The sequence below is a fragment of the Meles meles genome, chromosome 19 (assembly GCF_922984935.1).
Source record: "Meles meles chromosome 19, mMelMel3.1 paternal haplotype, whole genome shotgun sequence".
Taxonomy (NCBI): Eukaryota; Metazoa; Chordata; class Mammalia; order Carnivora; family Mustelidae; genus Meles; species Meles meles.
This window is the reverse complement of record NC_060084.1, coordinates 22,939,721-22,966,886: the sequence shown is the minus strand read 5'-3', so window position 1 is coordinate 22,966,886 and position 27,166 is coordinate 22,939,721. Positions and strand designations below refer to the sequence as shown.

General features: G+C 40.0%; 1 protein-coding gene across 3 annotated transcripts in view; it reads right to left on the bottom strand.

The window, feature by feature from the left end:
• Nucleotides 1–27,166, bottom strand: part of CDH8 (cadherin 8) — a 383,236-nt gene that overhangs the window by 215,843 nt on the left and 140,227 nt on the right. For 2 of the 3 annotated variants that reach the window (XM_045989291.1, XM_045989292.1), the window contains exon 4: nt 533–652. The exons of the other annotated variant lie outside the window; for it this stretch is intronic. In XM_045989291.1, the coding sequence (XP_045845247.1) occupies nt 533–652 (120 nt within the window). The remainder of the gene's footprint in view (nt 1–532; nt 653–27,166) is intronic. 3 annotated transcript variants of the gene reach the window in all.

Below are 27,166 nucleotides of genomic sequence, written 5' to 3'. Positions count from 1 at the left end.
TGAGTAAGGAATCGAATAGCAAATCTAGTGATACCCATCCATTGAAAGATTACCACATGTCATGGACTATATGGTTGATGTTCATTACTTGACTAATCTTCATCATAACTCCAGCAAGTAGATTCTATACCCAGTTTATAAACAGGGGAATTGAAACCTAAGAAGATTTATAAATGTCACTTGCCAAGCATCACACAGCCAATAAGCAACTGACCATATTCTTAAATCCGGTATTTCAGCATGCCTGATGTTTAAGTGCATTCCCCCTTCCCTGCCCCAGGATGAAAAATGGGGCCAGGCCATCTGTTAAACAGGTGATATTCTACAAAGGGTCTGCAATTTGTTTTAATAGGTATCAAAATGATTGTTGGGCTTGCTATGTACCACACACTGCACAGAAATAACACATTCAAATATTATTGATACAGGCAGTGAAGTACTTAACCATAACATTTCATAATCCAAATCCCAAGAAAAGCATTTCCCTGAAGCAATAACATGGTAAATAGAATTCAAAATTTAGGCCACAAACCTGTCTCAGGCTCAATGGAAAAATAAGGCTGCCCTTCCAAGATACTATAAACCAACTTTGCACTGTTTCCATAAACTGGGTCATCAGCATCAGTAGCTGTTACATTAGTGACAGACGTACCTAAAAAGAGAGAGAGAGAGAGAGAAAGAAAGAGAAAAGAAAAGAAAAAAGAGGGGGAGAAAAAGATAATAATTAACACATTATTCTTTGCCAAGAGCTAAATTTTGCCAAGCATATCATACAGAAATCCATGTGTGGGAATAAAGAAAAAAAAAGAAATCTCTTCAAAAATATGGAGATAAACTACTCTGTCATAACTTCAAAAATATCCAAGTCTTTAAAAAGAAGAGTACTGCCAGGTTGGAGTACTATATAAAGATAACCCTTTTAGAATCTATATTACTCAAGAATCCTTTGTAGTTTTCATTTTAAAGATACCTTTCAGGTTTGTGTGGGCTTGGAGAATATGAAAAGGAAACATATCAAAGAAACAAGAAACACCAGGTTAATAATATGATACAATATGTAGCATTTAAGTTTTGCCGAAATACAACTACAATATACCTGAAAAAAATGGCTGCTGAAAAAAACTGCACAAAAATATCAGAGGAATATTTTATCCATTTCATCTAGTTCCTCAGAATATAAAATGAGATTGGAACCACTCATTAATCTGCATGTTTAGGAAATTAGGCCTTATGGATAACAGAATCAAACCTTTATTTTCAGATTCATTTTCCATTTGTCATTCACTCATCCATTCAGCAAAGGTCCACATAAAGCTTGCCTGACGTGAGGTATATATACTAAGATAAAATCTACATTTAGGAAGTGTACCGTTTGGTGGTGGAAGGTTAGAGGAGGGGACAGACACACATGCATACAGAAATCAGCTGAATGCCGTAGCACCATGTTTGGACCTCTCACTTATTCGACAGACAGGGTGGGGTCAGGGACCACTTCCTGAGAGACATTGCATTTGAGTTACATTGTTCAAGACAGGGAGAGTTTAACCAGGAGAAGGGCAGGGAAGGAATTCCAAGCAATAAGTCAAGCATAAGTAAAGGCAAAGTAGTCTGAGAGACTGTGAAATTCTGGGACGTGCTGAAACTGGGAGAAACTGGAGATGTCTGGTACGGTAATGGGCTTCAAGGTCTGTGAGGGCAGAGGCAGTGTCCTTCATCCAGTGAGTGTCAGACACGTAATAATTATCAAACGTATTGATAACTGAATGAACGGGCATGTGAATAATCTGATGATTTAATGACAAATAGTAAGTGTCAGAGATGAGTTCCCTAACAAGTAGACTCTGACATAGATTTCTTGCAGAATTGTTATTGGGGAGTTCTCTTTAAATGGTATCTGTGGGGGGTGAACAGGTCCATATTGGGCAGAAGGAGCTGTGGGCTGTGATGCATTTTGCAGTCACAGACTCCACTGCACAACCTACCAAGGGGATGGTCACCGAGGAAATGGTGCCAGACCTTTAGATCCAGTACTGACCAGTTATTGGCTGTAGGAACCCCTCTAGGAAGAGAGCCTTGGCCTTGGGCCAGGCAGCTCTCCTCAGCTGGGTGATCGTCAGCCCTGAGATGCCAACAATCAGCACTCTCCAGCAGCACGGGGGAAGAGTGTTTTTCAACCCAAAGGGCATGGAGGTAGGGGTGGGGCTGAGCAGCAGACCTCCCTGTTTACCGAAGTAGGATAGAGCTTTTGCAAGATCATGCCAATCAAAATACTTTCAAGGGTTTGAATTATGGTCACTATACAGGAAAATGTAGTAATAATGTTTGTTGAGCAGTTGATAGTTTCGTAAAATTGGAAATTTCTACTCAGAAGGATGATTCAGAGGTTCTACAAAATCTACAGTTAGAGAAAAAAGAAAGAAAGAAAGAAAGAAAGAAAGAAAATGCACCTAATGTCAGTTGTATAATACATTCCATATTCCATCAGACACTGGGAACAATGTCAAAGGAAAAAAAAATAAGACTCGCTCTGACAAATAACTCGTCAGCAAGCTGGTAGAGATGCACACGGGAAAGTACAATATTTGGAGTTCTTTGAATATCACGTGGGAATGAGAAGAATTGGAGGAAAACCTTCCAAGTAAGAGGAAGAAAGGGAAATAAGTAAATTTTAAGAGGAGATAATGACTGGAAAAATCAATCATCAAGCTAACTTTGGAGATGTAAGCTGGAGCACAAAATGCAGGAGTCATTTGAATCCCAGGATGGGGAGTGTTGGCTTAACCAGTAGGAAACAGAGATGATATTTCAGTTAGAGACCAAACCCATGCTGTGGGATCTCCTCTATCGTGCCCCCAGAGACATTGAAGATTAGATCAGATCGTTAAGAGGTTACGGCAGTAGTCCAGTTAGGGGGTGATAAAACATTAACAATAAATATGGATCTCAATGCTCATATTCTTGTTTTCATCCTGGCACTAAGGTTCCATAAGATGTTCAAAAGCCAGTAAACTGGGTGAGGGGTATATAGAACTCTCTGTAATTTTTCTGAAAAAGTTAAAGTTAAAGAAACAAAGAATGAAGAGCAAGAAAACGACTCAGGAGTTCCTGAGAGCTCATAGTTCAGAGACTGGTGAGAAAGGGGGAATTCTTCCATGTAGATGACCAGGAAACAACTGTTTTGCTCGATTGAGCTGATTTGCATGTTTAACATTTTTAAGGAGAAACATCTTTCCCCCATGATGAGATAACACATTATCAGAAAAATAAAGTCAAGTGTATGTTAAGCTAATGAGGGTGAGTATTCTGTTCTAGTCACTCACTACCTAGGGTCCTGGAGACAAAGAGGTGAACAAATAGAGATTCCTATCATCACGAAAATTATCTGCTAGTGGGTGACTTAAATTGAGAAATGTCTTCACAGAGACAAAATAAATAAATCAAACAATTTTTGAATGACAGAATCACTGCGTATATGTGTGCCGTGGGTAGGATTGGGCAGAGTAATGCTTGGGTCATGGTTTTGCAGATGGAATGCTTCCAACTTACGCTGGAACAATTACCCATCTCTTTGGGCCGATCATTTAACTTGCCTTAGCCTCAAACTTCAAATCTACAAAACATATCCAAATTATTGTGAGGGTTAAACTAAATAACATACGCAGAGGTTTAGCACCCAAATGACCACGTGTGAAGCCGATGAGCACCAACTCTGCCTACATGTTAGAATCTAGGTTGATGAATATCAGTATCTTTTGGGTACCTTTCCGATCTACAGTGTGGCAAGACGGAGATGGGAGTATTTTTAAAAATCTTCTCAGGCAACTCTTAGTCAAAGCTGGAGTTCAGAACAGCCGTAGCGGGTAGTGGACACTGTTAACGTTTAACTTCACTCTTCACCACAGAAACATTAATTACTTTGAAGAGTTCTTCGGATTTGTTTATATATGAAGCATTTTTCTTTCAACTATTCAAATTGCGTAAACGCCCATGGAGATTACTTCGCCTTAAATGGAAGTTGGGGTTGGGGCGCCTGGGTGGCTCAGTGGGTTAAGCCGCTGCCTTCGGCTCAGGTCATGATCTCAGGGTCCTGGGATCCAGTCCCGCATCGGGCTCTCTGCTCAGCGGGAGCCTGCTTCCCTCTCTCTCTCTCTCTCTCTCTCTCTCTGCCTGCCTCTCTGCCTAGTTGTGATTTCTCTCTGTCAAATAAATAAATAAAATCTTTAAAAAAAAAAATGGAAGTTGGGGTTATTTCCTGGGAAGCTTACAAGACTGATGATGATCCTATTGTCACTGATTACTGTAACTTGATGTTACTGTCCTACAACATTACAAAACACTGAGGCAGGAGTAATGGGCCAGGTTTCCATCATTTCTAGGCTCTGTGATTCAGCTTTTTCTTTTTCTTTTTTTTTTAACACATGCAAAGCAAAGACAATCATTTTTTATTTGGCACACCTCAAAGTTCTGTGTAATAATCAAATGAGATAATATTAAGTAGAGCCGAATGACTAAGAAGATATGTTTGGAGTCATATTGTCTTTAACCAGGACACTTATATTATTTTTTAAAAATTTTTATTTATTTATTTATCGGGGGGGCGGGCAGCAGAGTGAGAGGGACAAGAAGATACTGTACAGAGCACAGAGCCCAATTTGGGACCCGATTCTACCCAGAACCCTGATCACAACCTGAGCCGACCTGGGCTGAAATCAAGAGTCAGACGCTCGACTGACTGAGCCACCCAGGCAACCTTAGGGCACTTGTTTTATAACATCTTCAACTTCCATGAGTCCTGTGTTCCTTGGCCAAAGTAACAATACTTTTCTAAGCTTTGGTTTTCTAATCTGTAAAAAGGAAAGTGACAGTAGCTGCTAACTCTTAGGCTTGTTGAGATAATGAAATATAATAAGTTATGGAAAAATTAATTAAGAGTCATTGACATTTGATACTTCTGGAAGCTTACTGTCCCTGTATTTATATGCACATAATGTGTATTAGAAAATACACACACACACACACACACGTGCGCGCACGCACACACACAGAATCTCACGTTTTCCCATCTATTCATCTCATGTCAGTTTCCTCCGTGGTATAAATTTGCTGTGGGCTCAAAAATAAAATGGGTTTTGATGTAGCAAGCACAAGGCCAGGCACTGGGCATGTCACAAGCACAAGTTATTTGGGTAGGTGGCATTCTAATGACTGCGTTATCTCTCAGCCCGTGCAAATCCCACACTCCTGCCAAGATGAACTACTCTGCCGGGCAATGCAGCACAGCGAAGGCAAACTTTTACCCACAACCTCATCCATGATCTTTCTGCCTGATGCTTGGCTTCCCGGGAAATCCGCATCCTTCAACTGGAGACGTCTGGAAATGAAAAGGCAGTACTACTTCCTGTCAAGGACAATATTTCTCCTAATAGTGATTCAAGGCTGTTGATGCACCTGTACCCTGGAATAGATGTGTGCAGAGGGTTTGTGGATGCATTTGTCAAGTGATTACCCAGAGGGGGAAAAATGGATACTTTGAGGTTAATCTTGCAGCAGAAAAGATTTCTAGTCAAGCTGCGGTGTAGGCTTCTCCATGGAAATGCATGCAGAATGCAGACCACAGAGGCAAAATGAAAAGTGTAAACCTTGCAGGATAATGTTTCTTCAAAGCGGCAAGTGTTGGTGTGTGATAAATAGGGCCCTGCGTAATACCCAGGAAATATAACAACAGGATTCTCTGTTTGTGTTTTCATTTGGAACTGTTTTTGTCTCTTTGTCGAGGATACAAGAGACTCATTTAGCTAGTGACTATAAATTTGACACTGTGCCATTTCTCCAAGAAAGCCCCTATTATGATCCAACTTGATGCTGATCCTAATTATAATAATATAGCTGTTGTATTTCCAGCTGTTGTCAACAAAAATGATCCCTGTCACCACAATGCGTCCTGCTAGTATCAATTCAAGTAGGAATACATCAATTCCAAGGTGAATTCTGCTTTTAATAAGCCCATTATTCTGCATTTAGTTTCTTGGTTAAGTGAGATTTGCCAATGTGTGCTTGGATTTTAATTAACAGAGGGCTTGTGGTATCATTTGCCTCCTGCCACACCTGAAGGTTCCCTCCCATTAGCAGCAGGACCCACACATCTTCCCCCTATAATGACAGCAAACACTACAAGCAATATTAACCATCAAAAATTTTACACTGTCAGGTTAGAGGTTCCAGTTTGCTGACAAACCAAGATGAAAGGCCTTCGGGAAAATAAGATGTTGGGTTTGGGTAGTGCAGCTCTGTTAGCTAGACTATACTTTTTTATGAGCAAGTCAGCACACCAATTCTGCACATTATTCAGAAAGAAAAATGCTGGTGCTGACACCCCGAGCAGGAAAACAAAGGTTTGGTGCAGCATGAAAATGTGCACACTGGAACAGCTAAGACTCTTATGATGAGAAGAACACAAACCCCATTTGCAAAGAGTCATTTTCGATACATTCTCAGAGAATAAGCATTCTGTGAGCAGGTGGGAAAATAAAGCAACAGAACCTTTGCAATCACGGAAATTCAGAAAGGCCCATGTTCTTGGCCTCTTGCTACCATCTTCCAACTTTTGATTTGACCTTCTGGCTACCCGGATCCAAGTTCAGTGTGTACCATCCGTGGACAGAGTATCTGGCATTATCATCCCACAATGTCTCAAACATTCACACATTCCAAAGATCATAGGCCTAAGGGGGTCACAGCAATGATGCAGCTTGCATTCGTTATTTTAATAAAACTAAACCCTCAGCCCATCTTCCCTCATCCTCCTGGCTCATTCTCCCAAGTTCTAGGCAATGCAAGAGGTAGTGCGGACACAGGTGTTGCCATGACAACCTTTTGTGGTTGTTGACTAGCCGAGCAATAATTTCTTAAGGCCCGCATAACTTGTTGACGTTTAAATTATTGCTTACTAGAAGCTGAAGGATCTGGCCCTGGATGTTTTAAGTGTATCATGCCAAATCCATTATTTTTTACTTTTATGGAAACATGTTCTGGGATGCCTCTGTACATGACTGGCATGCAACTTCTAGAGGTTTGCTTTTTTTTTTTTTTCGTTTGTCCCTCGACCCTCCCCCCCACCCCCAAGTAACAACAGAACACAGACCTGACATGCTTACAGAAAAGCTCAGAATAATTGCAGGCAGCCAATGCAGTTTTCCTGACATCTCTCCAACTGACCACCCATCCTACTCTCTCCTGAAAGGCCTCAAGCAAATCCTCCCCGTGCAAAGATAGCCTGACTCCTACCTGTATTTTCATTGTTCAGCTTTGCTGATTCGTTTTAAAAGACACAGGTCAAGTATCCAAACCTCCAAGGGACGCCTTAGGGGAACTTTGGAGGGTGAGGAGGGTTAAACGTGGATCAGTAGAATGTAGGGCTTGTGTTTTTTAACCCTATATATGGAGAATTCTTTCTCAACCAACCTGTGAGGGAAACAGTGAGATATACCATCTGTAAGCAGGAAGACAGGATTTTACTTCCTTCTAAGAACTGCTGCTCTGAACAACTATCGGTTAACTAGGGAAGCTACGGGCAGGGTGACAACAGAAGATGAAACCCTTCTCTTTTTTGGTGCTCAATCCTGCAATTTATAGAAGCCAATGAGCAGGAGGCAAAGGCAGCCTGGGTTTGCCATCTCATTTCATCAACCAGTCTTTAAGACATATACCACACAATGAAATTCTAAACAATCTCTTCCCCCTCCATCGTCTTTTGCAAAGGCTAACCATTGTTCACTGGGTGTTCCTCTCATGTGCCAGCTCTCAGCCTGTAGTAAAATGTTGCTGCCAAATTCTACATGCTCCAAATTGAATTTATTACGGGAACAGGGACAGATCTTAACTGCAGTCAGGCGGATGGACAACACCGAAATGCATCCTGTCATTTCTCTGGCTCTATGATTCGGGACATAAACTGGGGAAATAAAATTCCATTTCCATATTTTATTCTGGAGCATTTAGAGGTATAAACAGTTTTGTAACTTAATGGAACATCCATACACACTTAACATTGTGTTTATAAAATGAGCCCGAAACTTTCTGGAACAATTAAACACTTCAGAAAATGCGTTCGAGCACACAGATGTCTTCCATTCACCCATGCATCATCCCAGTGAACATCTGTACTGTGCATCGGGTGAGAGAAGTGAAAAATACTGTATGAAAATGTGGAACTGTAAAATCTCAGTCATGTTTACTATGCACAGGAGAAAAGTACCTTCTGCATTTCTCACAAACAGTACCAGGATGGTGGCCTACCCACTGCTTTTGCAAACAGATAATGAGGACGATTGGAAGTCTGGTTGTGAAAACTAATAAGCTGTCTGTTTCACAGTTCTGTGTGCATAAATAAGCCTTTTCAGAATCAGAATGACTCTTACAACACAATGAGACCCAAAAAAGTATATTTTTTTTTTCTTAAGCTGCCTATTCCCAGCGATCAAGCCTTTGCTAATCTGTTACCTATGGAATGAAATCCTATAAATACCTAAGAAATAAACTAGTATCATTATGCTTTAGACCGGCAGCTATTTCCATTCTGACCTTGCAAAATTAAGCTACCAGGGCTTCTGCGGATGCCTTCTACAAAGTCTCAGGACTGTGGTAGGTGGAAGTTTCCTTCATTATATTTTATTACATGAACTCATTCATTCACACAAAGGCTATTAGCATAGTAGGTACTGTGGGCTGAGCTCCAAGTTAGCCTTGGAGGGCACAAGAAAGTGCCGCAGTCAGAGTTTCTGTCCCAAGAGTGTCTGAAGTTCATTTTAGCACATTTTCACATGGTTTCACTGTACTGCAGGAAACTGCAAACTTTTGTTAAATTTATTTCCGGAAGTCATCGGCATGATGTAGTGGAAAACAGGTATATGCTACACTCATAATGTCAGGAGTGTTGTTCACATCCTCTTATTATCAGACTGAGATCCATACTCTACATTAACGACATGTCACTCTTACACTCCAAGGATTTTTTTTTTTTTCTCAACACCTATGAGACTCGGTTTCCTAATATAAGAAAGTGGATACCGCCCATTTCATATTCTAAGTCTGCTTCATATGGATGACGGTCAGTAGTCCCTGGGTGGGGGGACACTGTGTTGAGCTGCACCTCTGGCTCTCTATGGCTACTTTATGTATGTTTGATGAAGGATGAATTTGAGTTTAAGAGGCATGAGAATAAAATTATAGCCACTCCAGTGGCTGCTCATTTTTTATTGTTGTAGAAGGAGCTGAATTCTCTAATTAAAAGCCAGGACACTTAAAAATGGCAGTAGTGTGGTTGTGACTACAGATCCTTCCTTTCCACCCCCCTCCACCTTTGCTGACATATAACTGACAAAAACATTGTAACATATTTAAAGTGGTCCACAACGTGATGGTTTGATATACACAGACATTGTGAAATGGTTACTGCAATCAAATTAATTAAGACATCCATCACCTCACATGGTTACTTTCCCCACCCCCCTCAACTGAAAGACAAAAGGCTTAACTCTCTTATCAAATGTCACACCTGGCCAAAAGAATTGAGCTATTGAAAAGGCAAAGTCTGACAAAAAACAGGCTTAACTGGGCAATCATTAGAGACCTTTGGTTTCAAGAGCAGTTTTAAAAAGGTATTCACTAAGTTACCCAAAACATGTCATTCTATATGTGCCACCATCCATGAATTCTGTCATTAAAATGGGAGACAGTTGGGTTTATTGCCTATTTGGGCCCTTGGTTATCACAGTATATTTTTACTGAGCTTCTACTATGTGCCAAGCCTTCTTTTAGGCACCCAAGAGACTTCACAGTTAGAAGTCTTGCTTTCTTGAAGGGCAGGCCAGTGGGAGGCCAGAAAATGGCGGGATGAGTAACAAATGATGTGAGGCAGTGCTGTGGGGAAAGAATGGCGGGTGAGTAACACAAGAGGGGCAGTTACATAGAGAAAGCAAGGTTTCTGGGAGGAGGGGACATAAATATTAAGATTACATTTAAGAACAAGGATGATGCTGAGTCAAAGTTCAGAGGTAGGGCTGCAGATCAAGAAATTCCCATGAGGGCACCTGGGTGGCTCAGTGGGTTAAGCCGCTGCCTTCGGCTCAGGTCATGATCTCAGGGTCCTGGGATCGAGTCCAGCATCGGGCTCTCTGCTCAGCAGGGAGCCTGCTTCCCTTCCTTTCTCTCTGCCTGCCTCTCTGCCTACTTGTGATCTTTCTCTGTCAAATAAATAAATAAAAAATCTTAAAAAAAAAAAAAAAGAAATCCCCGTGAAAGAGGTTGATAAGTTCAGAGCTTATCTCGGGAAAACAGAACGTTAGAATAGGGTTTACACATTCTTTTACACCAAAGGCTTCTAATCATCCTAATGTTCTTTTTTTCTCCCCCAAACTCAACTAAGTACATTCCTATGACTCCCTAACATATCTACCTAACTCATTCACACTCAGGTTCAAGAATTAGTTGTCCTCAAGCTGAATCGTTACCTCTTCTGCACTCTAAAAATACTTCATTTGACTATCTCTGGGGGCATCACTTCCCTTTATATAAAGTACAGCGGGTACAGATTTTTCCCTTGCAGAGTGAAAGCTGCTTGAAAACAATATTTATTCTTATTCTCTCAACTTTCCCATCTAATCCTCCTCTCCAGAATTAACCCATTCCTCTGTAATGTGGCCTCATCCTTACTTCATAGCATAGGCATACCTCTACATTTCCTAATGGCATGAGCACTAAGAACAATGCCTGGTATAAAATATTTATTCTTTTAATCTTTGCAACAAGCCTTTGAGCATCTGTAAAGATGATCTCCATTCAAACAGAAAGGGATAAAACCTATATTTAAAACCAGTGATGGAGGTTTCCAGCCTTCATAACTGTTTCACTGTTTCTGAATTTTAGATCTTCAACTGCAAAGAACACAGCCTAATGTTTTTATTTTTCTCTCTAGCATCTCAGAAAGTGATATAAATATTTGTCAAATAGATAAATGACTAATTGAATGCATGGTTATTTTCTTTAGGAAGACACATTCAAAGATTAAGAGTAGGTTGATCTGCTGATATTTTGAATGATTTGTTGCTTTCATTGTTTTGTCTTATTTTCATATTTTAAATTTATTAGAAAAGAAACAGTAGGGATTTTTTCCTCCTCTTAGGAGGGAAGTCAGGCTCTTTTCTTCCCGAAGATGGGCCCACTCCTGTGGCTATAAATAAAAGTTAGTATGATATCAAACCCTTAAATGAGCTCAAGAAAATTTCCTGTAGAAGCACCGATGGCCTGAAGACTTCATTTGAGGGGCAAGAAGGTGGAAAGTGTTTTTACCAGGGAAAAGGAGGAAGGACAAGGATGCTAAGTTCCATGGGTGACAACGTGAAGCCTCTTTGGGTTTAACAATCCTTCATTGAGGAAGGCTGCAGTCATAACTATGAAAGCAAATCTCTAAGAGTTCAGGTCTCAAAATTGGGCATTAAAGTCTAGCTCATCATGGAGGGAATGAGTAGCCCCAAAGCTACATTCTGGACAGGACAAGCATAGTTCTGGCAAAGAACTGGACTAGGAGATTCAATTTGAGCCTGAATCAACAAAACCATCTGACAGTAAAAAGCAGCAGCAATGGCCAGGGTTGGGGAGATGGGTGAGGGGAGAGGATAGAAGAAGGTGGAGGAAAGCTAACCTCTCCTTTCATGCTGATGGCGCTGGAAGTCTGGTAGACCTTTCTCTCTTATGAGTAAATCTTTCTGGATTTCCCTATGATTCACAAAGAACAAGGACTCTCTGCCTATCTTGCCAGAATGTGTTTTAAGGAAATTCTACTCTAAGAAAATGACCAAAGAAAGCATTTCTTGAACCTGAGCTGCTCTTGCTTGATGTTCCACTACCATTAAATAGAGAAGTTCTTTAATCCCTATGGGAGAAAAAAATCACCAACAGGGTACTATGAACTTCATTTTTGTGTTCCTCCCAAATTTATATGTAGAAATCCTAACGCCCAGTGGCATAGTATTAGGAGATGGGACTTTTGGGAAGTAATCAGGTCATGATGATGGCCCTTCATAATGGGACTAGTGTCAAAGAGCCGGCTCCTCTCTCTCAACATTTCTCTCTCTCTCTCTGTTTTCCACTTGGTGAAGACATGGCAAGAAGGCAACTTGCAAACTAGGAAGCAGGTTCTCACCAGATCCTGCATCTGCTGGCACCATGATCTTGGACTTCCCAGCCTACAGAACCATGAGAAATAAGCGTCACCATTTCTTAATTTAAGAAGCGGACATTCAGGTCCAGTTCTACCTGACCCAAAACCATCACTTCTTTTACTGTATTAAAAGGGGGGGGGCATATATTCTGGTAGTAGTGCCTATATTCTGGTAGTAGTATATTTTAAATTAAATTTTACTTCTTATAAACACATCAACTTTCAATCTAACAGTTAGACAAATAAATAAATAAGCTATCACTGGTCCTATTTTCATATTCCAGTTGGGACAGGGACAGTGAGACTTTAAATTATCTGAAACTAGGAGCTACATACTTTCTATGCAGTGTCCTTTACATTCCCTCACTCATTTTTACACTCCAAATATACTTATGCTGATACTGTTGACTCCAAGACACTCAAAAGTGTGGGAACGGCACTCAACAAAGCTAAATACATGTATTAAAGCATAGAGTCAGTTAGTGAAGAGATACTATTCTAACTCACTTTTTTTCTTTCCTCAAACCCAGACAGCTCAACAATGAAATTCCAACACCTTAACAGAAATAGTCAAGGTTAGCCATAGGTTGGAAACCTAACCATACAAGTAAGAAATTCACACACATATAATCCTTACAAATAACCAGCCTTGGCAAGAAGACTTCACCTTAAAGAAAATTCATCATCAGACTTGAAATCAAGTCAACCCAGGTAAATTCCTAACCCTATCCTTTGTAGCTCTGGTGCCATCTGCTCATTCCTGGATGTAGGAACTCCTGGATGGTAGTTAAGAGCCTGTTTTCTTTCCCCCAGCTCATATTAAAAGACGTGTGAGGAAAAAAAAACAGATTTCAACAGGTGTACATGAAGAAGTTAAATGTGGTCACATGAAACAAGCAGACTGTAGCATGGAAACACAAATACTAGAAGAATGTAGTGAGACCTTGATACATGTATGCCCGGAGAGAGCTGGGGGAAAAAACGTATTGAAAATTCTACCTGCCTTAATTAAAGTCTTGGCAAAAATAAAAGAATATGTGAAAGACTAGGCATTGAGTTTTCAAAAAAATGATTAAGGATCTTCCAGCATCTTGAGTGTTTTTCAAACTGAGAGGATGGAAAGAGGAACAAAGAGGGAGAGAGGGTGAGACAGAGAAAAACTGATGATGCTTCTATGCGTCTAGCCCAGAAGATGTAATGCTGAATCTGACATGGACCACACCTTTAAACAGTCCAACAAAATAGTAGGAGGAAACTGAATTAATTTTTCATATTATTCTCTTTTTGTTTTTATCCTTCTCTCTCTTTATTCTTCCTTCCTTAGTTCCTTTTTCTTACTCTGTTGATGTTTATTGGTTGTTGGACACCATCAAACCATGCTTGGCCCTGAGATTTCAAAAATGAATACAGGTCTTCCATGGTCTTTGAGGAGGGCTCACAGCCTAATGAGGGGAGAGTCACAGAAAGAAACATCACTGCACAGGCTCTAATTTAGGTCAAGAAGTCGTGTGTGCAGAGGAGACTGGCTCCTAGGGAAAGGTGTAAGGCAGACTGGAGGTATGGAAATGCAACCTCCCCTAATGACATGACATAACGGGTAGCTCGACGACAAGTGTATTTTGTGATTTCAGAATACTGACCTTAAGTTAGGTGATTTTTTTTATCCTTTTCACAGATTTTTATCACATTAAATTAAGACCTCTTCCAAAATTGGGTTTTATTTAAGAAACAAGTCAAAATGCATCAATTTATTTGTATAAGACATTTGGAAATATCAATATTTTTTCTTAGGCTTGTTTAAATTTTAATCATGATACCATGCTGGGAAATAGTAGCTTTGTGAGGTGCTCACAGAAGATAAATGTGAAAATCAGATTTGAAAGACACAGAGAATTTGAAGAAACATCGAAGAAAATCCCAACTCTGTTTCAAAAATAATGGAAGTGATAAAGTTCCTCATTCAATTCAGTTATATTTCCACTCTTCAATGCTTCCTACTCAGCATAGTTAAGAATCTGAGGTAGAATGGGAGAAATAACTGTATACATTTTCTTACAGCTGTGCCTTCCCAACTCTATTTTACAATCTCTGTGACTTTTTTTTTTTTTCTTTTTAACATTTATACTACCTTTGTGTTTACCCTTTGGGCTAATTTGTAGTTGACCCCAGTAATAGAGCCCCTTTAACCAACATTTTGTGACAGGCAATCATTGATTTAGCAGTCCTGCAGAATGCCTTAAAAATCAATATGTTCGGGGCGCCTGGGTGGCTCAGTGGTTTAAGCCGCTGCCTTCGGCTCAGGTCATGATCTCAGGGTCCTGGGATCGAGTCCCACATCGGGCTCTCTGCTCGGCAGGGAGCCTGCTTCCCTCTCACTCTCTCTGCCTGCCTCTCCGCCTACTTATGATCTCTCTCTGTCAAATAAATAAAATAAAATCTTAAAAAAAAAAAAAATCAATATGTTCAAAGAAGGAACTGGTGGGACTTTATAATATCACATCTCATTTTTATCACAAATTTCCAATTTACCAAGTTCCTGTCTCATTATTTATACCAGACAGGGCATGCTGATGAGATACACAACCCGTTCTGTCCCTTTTGGCAATCCATTTATAACTGAAGCACAATTAATATCTTTACAGCTGTTCTCTAGGCAGAAAGAAAAATGTGGCAGCAAGGATTTTGTACATGTTTGAGTATAAATATGTGAAATGAGGAGCACTGGGATATGTCTAAAAACAGTGGAATCTGAGCTTTTCTTGTTTTTAAATTCTCCAGAGAAATATTTTCAAAACACTATTTCATATAGAACGTGCAGCTACCTATAGTGGCTCTCCAGATTCCCCAGGAAAATAATTAGGAATCTGGATGGTCATTAAATACAAACTTCATCATGACATTCCTTCAAAGGAAAAGCATAAAGGGGAAAAATCCATGAATTTCTAGAGAATTCCACATCATTTTAACTTCTGTATTTCCCATTCGTTGTCATTGGCCCTTTCTTACTTCCAAATATTCGTCTTTTCTTTGAGTTAGATACTGATAATTACCATCAAATATAAAGAAACCACTATATTTCTGGCCCAAGTATTTACTTGATTGGATTGTCTCATTTAGGTTTCACATACACCCTAAAACTTATATTTAAATGACGTCTAGCTTCCTGAGAAAGGATAAGAATAAATAGGTACCCAATAAATGTTTGTTTTCAATTCATTCATCTGCTCAATTACAGATGTTTTCCATATGGATATTGTTTCATAATTAAAATAGCAACTACCCCCGTAGTTAGTATAGTAGGGGGAACAAATGATTCATACAGAGATAAGGAGGGAGATAGATAATTGGTAAGTAGATACATAAATGTAGATTAGATACAGAGATGCAGTCAAACATTTGACTTAGTAATTCCATCTCTTTCAAGTTATCTTAGAGAAAGAATCCAAAACATGAGCAAGGTTTGGTTGTGTTTTGCTTTTGTCTTTTTGTTTTGTTTTTTGCTACATGCTGACAGAACAAAGGAATACCTATTTAAAAAACACTTAGAGGAGCACCTGGGTAGCTCAGTTGGTTGGGTGTCCAACTCGTGATTTTGACTCAGGTCATGATCTCAGGGTCCTGAGATCGAGCTCTGTGTTGGGCTCCACAGTGGGCATGGAGCCTGCTTAAGATTTTCTCTCCCTCGGGGCACCTGGGTGGCTCAGTGGGTTAAAGCCTCTGCCTTCGGCTCAGGTCATGATCCCAGGGTCCTGGGATCGAGCCCCACATCGGGCTCTCTGCTCCGCAGGGAGCCTGCTTCCTCCTCTCTCTCTGCCTGCCTCTCTGCCTAGTTGGATTTCTCTCTGTCGAATAAATAAAAATATTAAAAAAAAAAAAAAAAGATTTTCTCTCCCTCTCCCTCTGCTCCTCCCTCCTCTCTTGCTCTCTCACTCAAAAATAAATATATGAATGAATGAATGATAAATAAATAAAAAACATTTAGAATATCATTGGTAATAGTTATAATAGCAAACCTTAAAATAGAAAAAAAAAAGAAAAAGATGAAGATAAAATCGGCTATACAAAATGAAAACAACCAAAGGAAAATACTGTTTCAAAAAAGAAAGAAAAGAAGGAAGGAAAGGAAAGGAAAAAGAAGAGAAGAAGAAAAAGGGAAATGAAAAGAACAAAACTAAAATGTTGAGGTCACATCATGGGTTCCCATAACCGACAGATTTGGGACTTAACAATCCTAAGCTGACTCTGACTGGCAGCAAATGGCAGGTACTATGCACTCTCAAGTGATTCATGCCCTCGGTACTGCGGAATATGTACCATACTATGTACTATGCACTATGTGATATGTACTATATCATTCCTATAGGACTTTAAAAAAATCCAGAACTTAGCTGCTATTTGAGAATCAGAATGTGGAGAGACACTCACTGGACAGGTTTTGAAACTATCGAACAAAGCACAGTATGTCAGAAAACAGAGCAAGGTGTCCAGTTTGAGAAGAACCCTGCTCTGGGTGAATGATTCCTTCATCAGAGCCAGAATCCCCAGAGAAGTAGTGTTTAAAATGCAGATAGAGGCTTAGGTCCTACCCCTTGGAAACCAACTCAGAATGAGAGGAGAGAACAAGGAATCGACCTCACCACACACTAGCCCACGGAAAAGAGCTGTTTGTGAGTTGGGAAGAGGAAGAGGGGCTTATGCCCTTTTGAAAGTTATATGTTATTTCAAGTTTTTAATTACAAAAGTAATACCTACTCCCCGTGGGAAGCACTCCTCTTTTTAGTAGGTAACTCAAAGAGACACCTTAGAAGGCACAGATGTAAGAAGGCTGGGCTTTTAGTACTGTGCAAAAAGTGTTAAGAAGTTAATTAGCACCTGCATTCTTAGGAGCAGTGAGTACAATGTAGGACTGAAAGGGGGTCAAACCCCGTGAACAGCATCCAGGAGAGCCCGCAGAACTGCCAAAGATAACAGCTTCCACTTTACTTTTGTAAATATTTAAACCTATATATTGTAATTTTTCGGTAGGACTAAGGCATTGGGCACTTCTAATTCTCTCTCTAATTAGAGTGTAGCTTGTAAGAATGTGTGCTTATTAATGGAAATCAATAATGAAGACAGTTGCTGCTATATAAATACCAAAAGATTCGTTATTTAGACAATCCTAAGCATCCACTAGACTCTTTAATTTCCACAAAGAATCCTGAAGGAGGCTGGATGCTTCACCTTACCTTTATTGGCTGGCATATCCCCCAGGCGGGCACTGCCTCTGAAAGGAATAAAAACCTTTGTAGCCATGTTTTCTGAACTGTGAGTCACACAGTTAACTAAGAAGTGAACTACAAACTGAAATACGTGAAATTCTCAGGTCCCCCAAAGAATTTCATATGGAATGGCTTACATCAACTTGCCTATTGATGGTAATTAAACGCTTGGGTGGTGCACAGTAAGTTCTCAGTAGATTTACTATATATTTGATAAATAATAAATACATAATATTAAATAAATAAATAAATATCAAATATTGTCTTGAATCAATATTACAGGCCCAACTTAAAATATTATCTCCCCATTGTTCTTATTTTCCTTATGGGGCAACTAGACACAAGACAGGTTGCAAGAAATCTTGCCTAAGACCACACAGATTGTGGGAGCCTCTGTTTTTGCCAGACACGAAGCTAGAACCTAGGGATTCAAGGTTAGATAAATAAGACACAGCACTTGCCCTGCGGAAACCCCTAATTTTACGACGTCTCGGTGGACATGTTTGAAAAATCTCTAGGAAGTTAGGTGGTCATATTAGGTGACAGCTTTCACAGGTAGAAGCAGACAATTATAAACTTGGAACAACTCTGAGGCTTTGTGTTTTTCTCAGAATATGTCATGCTGTTTCTGTGGTTCATTCCCTGATCTATCAACATTGTTTCTTGAGGATACGAAACAGCTTTGCAAATGTTCTGGTAGCACCTCGGAAAGATGTGCCATACCTCTCTTATTTTGTTTTCAGAATCTCCCGGCACACCACCGTGAACGTCAAGTCGAGAAATCTGCTATTATAGTCACCCACGGAGCAAGTGGTTTTCAAAGTGTGGTCTCCAGACCAGCAGCTTTAGCCTCCTCCAGAACTTGTTAGACATGTAAATTTTCAGCTTCATGCCAAACCTGCTGAATCACAGACTCTTAGGGTGAAGCTGTGAAACTATTTTAACCAGTTCCCCACGTCCTTCTGATGCACAAATTATGGAACCCAGTCCTATTACACCAGAACAACATCTCTATGATCGTTAAAAAAAAAAAAAAAAAAAAAAGCCACTAATATAATGTGTTCATAATGCTTTAATTTCTTTTTATAACTTTACAACCTTCTGAGTAATGTAAGTCAATTATGAAGATTCTAATTTTATAGAAAATTAGACTGAGAAATTCCCCTAACCTCCTTGCGTTCAGAGGTTGTCCAGGAAATACCAAAACTGGGAATACATCTAAGCATACTTTTTAATCTTTTAATATGTGATCCATTTTTAGTTAGTGTCAGTAAAGATAAAGTCATGAATCTCCCTGTTTTCATCCAATGATTTCCAGTAATTATGGTATCTTACCACCAAATGGTAGGGTGTCATGATCAGAATAGCCACATTTTTTTAGGATGGCAAATTAAGAAATACAGGATGCAGTATAGTTTTCATGTTAATTATACTTTTTTTCTGTAAAATTAATACAATATAGCTAAGCGCAGTCATTAAAATTATATACTTTGTGAAAGCTGTTGAACAAGAATTAAATAAGCATAAATTTCCAGGCACACATTTCACAAATCCCTTAAGAAACAAAAATTGCTACTCTCCTAGCTCCCACGTTATCTTAAAAGACTTCAAGGTCTCAATGACAACTTCCTGGTGGTCTCCATTCATTACCCAAGGCACCCACCCACTTCAGGGCTTTAGACTGACTAAGAATCCTAGACATTTTGCTTTTATGAGAATTTTCAAAGAACTCTCAAAACTAGGTCTAAGAGGGCTTGAATACACTGTCAGGGAAATGGCCCCTGCTCGCTTGGGCCTAGCTCATTTCTCTGTACACACTGGTTCAGGCAACGAAAGAAGAAGCAAGGACTAAGAGATGTTGATCATAGAAAAAGAACCCTCTTACACATGTATTCTTTTTTTTATATATTTTATTTATTTATTTGACAGAGATCACAAGTAGGCAGAGAGGCAGGCAGAGAGAGAGAGGAGGAAGCAGGCTCTCTGCTGAACAGAGAGCCTGATGCGGGGCTCGATCCCAGGACCCTGGGACCATGACCTGAACTGAAAGCAGAGGCTTTAACCCACTGAGTCCCCCCAGGTGCCCCATTACACATGTATTCTCACAGTAAAGATGTTCTCTCTTTAGTAAATGAATATGTGGCTGACCAGCCACCAACAGCAAGTTAGCTTCAACTTTCCATTTGTGTCTGTCCCCTTGCCCCTCATTTCTGATCCAAGCATTATCCTAGATTTGGTGGAAAGCACACAGAAAGTACATTTGGCAGAGGGAACCTGCTTCTGTGGGGCTTATAAATAATAAGAGTTGGAACAGGCAGACTTGAGGCAAATCATAAATCTCTGAGCCTACTATACTTACCTGCTTTATTCACATGACTGTACTATCATGGAGAACCAGCGGGATCAAAAAGATGTACAATGCTATTGCACATGTTGAAAATCTCATACAAACATTGAGACATCCCCAAAGATCGTTGTAATACCTATTTACATAGTCAACATCAGTGCTCTTACATCTAAACCTCTATCTCTGTCACTAGAATGATGTGCCATTTCAGATACCTTTTTTACTACATTTACAAAACCCACTGAAATCAAACACAATTACTTTAAGCACCACCGTAAAGAAATAATTTCATCATCTTCTTAGAACAAGGACTACCCAATGCCATATATTACTGTTGGAACTGACAAACTTATAAAGAAGTAAATGGGGGTAATGTAGAATTCTTTTTTTTTTTTTTTTAAGATTTTATTTATCTATTTGACAGAGAGAGAGATCACAAGTAGGCAGAGAGGCAGGCAGAGAGAGAAGGGGAAGCAGGCTCCCTGCTGAGAAGAGATTCCCGATGCAGGGCTCCATCCCAGGACCCTGAGATTATGACCTGAGCTGAAGGCAGAGACTTAACCCACTGAGCCACCCAGGCGCCCAGTAATGTGGAATTCTTAAAACAGAAGCTTCATAAGCATTTGCTGAAACTCAAATCCTTTGGAACTTGAACTACCTTGAATCAGAGCCCACAATATAAATAATTTCTCGCCCCCATTTTTACCAAGATAATACAAAATTAATGATCTCTCATGTTCTTATGAAGACTTTCGAATCTGCACATATTTCACTATGGGCATATATAGGGAGAGTAGACTGCACTAGACAGAGAAGAGAATTCCCTTCAGGATAGAATTTATATTTCAGAGTAGAGAGACTGTGAGTCAAGCCAGCTATTTTTGTTGCTGTTCCAGACTCGACGCATTTTTCTCTTTGATTTGGAAAGAAAGCAGCATTTTCCCTCCAACTCAGACAGTATATATCACACAAATCCACACACAAACACACATGCTGGAACATATAGACAGAGTGAAGGTTGAAGGAGCGTGTGTGTGTGTGTGTGTGAGAGAGAGAGAGAGAGAGAGAGAGACAGAGTGAGACAGAGTGAGAGTACGAGAAGAAGTGAGAGAGAGAGGGAGGTGAGAGGACAGAATGTGTGCAAAAAAGAGGTAAAATATTAGAGATTCTTGATTCCTTCAAGGATTACGAGAACATTTTTTTAGACACTGCATTAACCTACAATTCATAAACAGTTAAGTTAAACACTATGAAGAAGGGGGATTAGAATGAAGGTTTTGTCACAGTTAAAAAAAATAATTGCAAACCAAAATATGTTTTTGTGCTTTCTGTGTAGAAATCACTCTTGCAACGTGTCAGAGTGTGAGAGCAACACCATGCCCTCACATGACTGACCATCTAGTCATGTATTAGAAGAATTTGGATCTTTCTTTGTATATATTTTTATGTCCATTAGTGAAGGATGAAAGACTGAGCAATGAGTTTCATTTTCTACTCCTAGAAAAAATACCCTGAAAAAATGCTCAAGGAGCACCCTGAATAAATTATGCTCAAATGGAAGAAATACTTCGGACTTCCTCACCTGGATTTATGTATTTCTTTTTTTCTTCTTCTTCTTTTTTATAATTTAAGATTTATTTACTTGTCAACGAGAAAGAGCACAAGTAGGGGGAGCCGCCGGCAGAAAGAGAAGCAGGCTCTCTGGTGAGCAGGGAGCCCAATGAAGAACTTGATCCCAGGATCCTGGAATTGGGACCTGAGCTGAAGAAGGCAAACGATCAACTGACTGAGCCACCGAGGCATCCCAGGATTTAGGTATTTCAATATAATTGCAAAGACCTTAGTCTGGGGACAACAGGAAGTGAGTGAACCCATATTTACCTTAAAAGAAGTCGTTATCCTAAATACACACACACACACATTATGTATATACATATATAAACATATATATTTAATATACAACATTGTACTCCAGTGGGACATACAGAATCATGTTTTAGTTAGATTAAGGGGTTTGTGGTAAGACTGTAAAGAATAAATTCCCAGACTCACTGCATATTTGCTCTAAGACTCTTAGCCAATTGCTGTATTGTCTTTACTTGATAAAAAAAAAAAAAAAAAAAAGCGCCTCATAGATGTGTGTGCATGTCAAATCAGGTGAAACTGCCTAGAGTAGTGTTGGTCTTCAGCAGTAGTAACGATAAGGATATTGGTAATGATGATGCCCATACCATAGATTCACTGAGCACCTGGTGTGTTTAAGACGCCAGCCCAGGAATTTTGTAGGTGATACTCTTATTTCTTAACAAACAGTTACTGAAGGTCTACCAAGTGTCATTACTCCACGTACATTAGTTTTCTAATGAACAGTAAAAGGATATCATTTTAAAAATTACAAACTGGGGGCGCCTGGGTGGCTCAGTGGGTTAAAGCCTCTGCCTTCGGCTCAGGTCATGATCTCAGGATCCTGGGATGGAGCCCCGCATCGGGCTCTCTGCTTAGTGGGAAGCCTGATTCCTCCTCTCTCTCTGCCTGCCTCTCTGCCTACTTGTGATCTCTGTCAAATAAATAAATAAAACCTTAAAAACAAAAATTACAAATTGGATGTGCAAATAAGAGAAAGAATACGTCCAAATCTGCATGTTTTGTGAGCGGTCTCCCAGATTTACCATCTCCTCTCCAGAGATCTCATATCCCCTACCCCCCTCATTTGAGTCTCTAGGTAACATCTCGTGTTGTACATTAAATCCTATTTTATAAGAGGCTATCTAAGTTGCCACCTGAAGATTTTGATCCCTTATATGTGAATAAGATTAATATATTCACCTCCATGTCCTGCCTGAGTTCCTAAAGCCAGGGAAAAATAAAAGATGACAGAGTGACTCTTATATTTCATTGTCTAAATCCCACACAAATGAGTTTCCTCGATAGTAGACTGTTAAATCATTATTCCCCAGCTCTCCATGATACCCTTACCTCCGATGACCAGAAACCAAAAGAAAGTAATAAATAGGGACACCTGGATGTCTCAGTTGTTTTAAGTGTCCCACTCCTGATTTAGGCTCAGGTCGTGATCTTGAGGTTGTGAGACAGAGCCCTGCCTCAGGCTCCACACTCAGCAGGGAGTCTGCTTGGATCCTCTCCCCTACTCTCTGTCCCTCCCCACCCCCTGCACACACACTCTCTCTCCCTCTAAAATAAATAAATCTTAATAAATAAATAAATAAAACTAAAAAAGAAAAATAATAAATAAACTTTATTTATATTGAGTCACTAAGGGAAAGAATGCTACTGTTTAAGATGGATTTCTTTTAAACAGGAGGGAGAAGGGGCGCCTGGGTGGCTCAGTGGGTTGAAGCCTCTGCCTTCGGCTCAGGTCAGATCCCAGGGTCCTAGGATCAAGCCCTGTATGGGGCTCTCTGCTCAGTGGGGAGTCTGCTTCCCTCTCTGTCTCTGCCTACCTCTTTGCCTACTTGTGATCTCTGTCTATCAAATAAATAAATAAAATCTTAAAAAAAAAATAGGAGGGAAAAACTTGAATAACAAAAGAAAAACCAATGAAGGAGGCCATGAGCATCTTCTCTTTTAAACGGAAAGCACTTTGCTCACTTCTATATCAGTTTGTTTATACAGGAAGATCGAAGACACAGTATCATGTAAAAGAAATTCCCTCTTTGTCACATTTCAAGATCAGCTGCCTTGTCACTCTGAGAGGCACTACAGATCTTGATAACATTCCAATACCAAAATGCCTCATGTTTCTCGAAGATGCAGGATTCCTAGAGTGTTATCAGTTGTAACAGCTCCTTACCTTCTCAGGAACATACTGTGTCTGGTCCTTATTGAGCCTGTCCCAGGCTTTTCCACTAGACCTCTTAGCTCCACAGACCATGACAACACATCTCTCCATCACACCTGACCTTCCTGCAAGAAGGTCTTTGGTCTGTTTCCCTAATTGCAATTGAAATATTCAGAGAGAACATTGCTCATCATTTTGGTCCTATCTTCCTTTCTTGGCTTAATACATATTTTCTCTTTTTTTAATATTTTATTTATTTGACAGAGAGAAATCACAACTAGGCAGAGAGGCAGGCAGAGGAGAGGAGGAAGCAGGCTCCCTGCGGAGCAGAGAGCCCGATGTGGGGCTCGATCCCAGGACCCTGGGATCATGACCTGAGCCGAAGGCAGAGTCTGTACCCACTGAGCCACCCAGGCGCCCCTGAATACATATTTTCTGTGATACCTGTGTTTGAGTCTCGCTAAGCACAGGAAGACAACAGCGAACTTAGAAACAAAGGCTCCATCTTATGATTAACACAGACAACTACACAAGTCCTTAATAAATTATAATTGAATGAAAGAAAAGACAGAATGGTAGGAAGTCGTTAACACACCCGGAGGAAGTGAGGACTATGTGAGACCTGAAAGACTGACCCTCCTTGGCAAAAATCAAGGTTGTGTGTGGAGACTCTGAGGCCATCACACATGAGGGACAAAAACTCGCCTGTAAGGCAGAGTCAACAGCTCAAAAACACGGGGATGTTGGCAGAGTTAAATTGTGCAGAGCATTATCAGCCATGTTATAAACTTTGAACTAGCCCTACAGTGTAATGGAGAAACACTGAAGCTTAGTAAGCAGGAACATGTCATAATCAGAGAATGCATTCGAAGTCACAGAATAGTGAATGCAGACAAGCAAGCAGTATAGAAGCCAGACAGAAGTCTGAGTGATATATAACAGTTCCCTGGCCTAGGATGGTGAGAGAAGACACAGCAGCAGAAAAGTAGAAGGTGACCCTTCTTCACTGTAAAAATGGTTAAAATCTACCCACATTTATTTCTAAGAGCAGTGGGAGGGCACACAAGGGTATGTGGTAAGGGACTGCTATGCTCACAGCCCTGTTTTAGAAATAATCATTCTCCTACTGTAGAACCACAGAGGAGGCGATCAATAACAAATAGCACCTGTGATTTCCTTCTCACCAATAAAATACAGCAAAGGTGATTGGGGGCAGGGGAAGATTATGTTACAAGAGACTGTAACCACTGTTATGCCAGAGACTCTCTTGCTGACTATGAAGAAGGAAGTTGCCATGCTCTGAACTGCCATATGGGAAGGCCATGCAGCTAGGAGTGTAGGATGGTCACCAGATAGGAAAGAAACTGAGACCCTCAAGGATCTCAACACTGCCAATAACCATGAGACCTTGGAATTGGGATTCTTGCCCAGTCGGGCCTCAGATGAGATCTCAGCCCTGGCTGAAACGTTGATGGCAACTGTATAAGATTCTAAAAGCAGAGGACCTTTGGATCTCCCACATGGATCCTGACTCACAGGATGTATGAGATAATAAGTTACCACTGTTGAAAGCCCATGAAGTTAATTTTGAATGTGCTGATTGTTAAAAATGCCCCTCAATCCCATATATCCATGTCACATGGGCAGTTTCAGTTACAGGCCTGGAACTCAGCAGAAAACTTAGAAATTAGATGTCAAAAATTCTTTTATGGGTAGGTAGCATCACAGAAACAAAGGGTAAAGATACAGCCTGCAAAAAAGGTAATAGAATAATTGATTATTTAAACAGATAAACTAGCTTAATTCTCAAAATATAACCTAAATCATAAATATGGAAGAAGACTCAACTCTAGGTACACTGATCTCAGAGAATTCAGGAGCATGTTGACTTAGAAGGCCAATCAGGGTGACTTTCATAACATGGAATTATGCCTTATAGCTTGGGCCAACTGACACGTGCTGCATGCCAATCAGAGTATTTTATCCATTCGTACGATTTTCCTTCTTAAATCCCATTTTAAAGAAAAAGAATCCAGATTCAGAGAGGTAAATTCCTTCCCAGGGTCATCTAGTGGTTAGGAGAAGATCCACAATTCAAACACCGTCTGGCTTCAAAGCCTGAGCATTTACCTTTGAACATTTCAAGGAAGCATTCCATCAGACACAGGGAAGCACATTTTTATATTCTTTATGCAGACCTAAGCCTAACCTTGAATCCCACATATCTAAGCAGTCCCCACCCTGCTCAAATTGGCTTCTATGGTATCAGAAGTTCTGTAGACCTTAAAGAGCCACAGATACATCTAAAGAATCAGGCAAATCTTAAAGTTAATCAGGAATATCTTTTCTGTTCAAAGCAAAGCGCCAAGTCTAATGTGTTAGAACGTCCCTTCAAAATCTAACCTGACTCTTGTCTCTGAGGTGGGGGAAAAGGCAGCTTCAAAACAACCTTTTTCACCATTGCTGACAGCACAGCAATAACTCACTTTTATCATGACATCTTGAAATATCTTCTGATCAGGTGTGTTTTACTTGACAGTTATAAGGTAAAAGATCCCACCAAATATTTAAAACAATCACATACTTTTAAATTCATCCACGGGCCTGCTCACTGAGTGCACTGTTAATGGCTTGCAGGCACTGGATTTTTTAGGCCTAGGAATGCAGACATGATGCTAAAATGTTTTCCATTTTGTAGGAATGGATATTTCAGCAGAGCCCACAAGTCCTACCAGCACAGACTCTAACCTACTCACATGACTTGACTTCTGAGCAGATGATATCATGTGCCTATTTCTCATCAGGTCCAAAGATCTTAAGAAATGGCTGCAGCTCCTCTGAGTCACAAGCCAACATGAAATTTCAGTGGATACCCTGCCATGCAAATCTCAGGCGAACAAAAAATTTCTGCTGATCTCTCCTGGCATCCCTGGGTCCTCCTCCTCCATGGTTTCTGCTATGAAACTCCTTCCACACATCTTTGGCAAGCCTTCAGAGAAAGCAGGTTACTTTCCCTGCCAAATTATGTGCCCCTTGAAGGCAGGCATGGTTAAGAAAGAACATTTATCGTATATGTCCTTGGCCTGGCATATATCAAAATGTGCACGTGCATTTTTGCATGACACATTGCTCTCCAAAATATGAGAAGCATTCCAGCAGGGCACTCTAGGTATGCAAGGAATCAGCATTAATTAATTTCAAATCCGTAGTGACAGATGTACATCCTTGCATTCTCCTTTTATGCTGACGGCATTATCTCAGTTTTACGCTAGTATGCATTTGACAGCTTTCTGATATTTGCAAATATCCCTTTATATACCCAGGAACAAGAAGGCTTAGAAACAAAAGCCTTCGACAGGCAACACTGTCTATGCAAAAGCTACTGACTTTAATATATTTACATATAGCTCATGTTGTAGCTACCTAATATTAGGTATCTATTTCATTATATCTATCTAGTATTATATTTATTTAGCATTTATCTTTTATTTACGTTATGTGATAGAGTAGCAAGAATGTTTCCTTTTTATTTATTTTATATT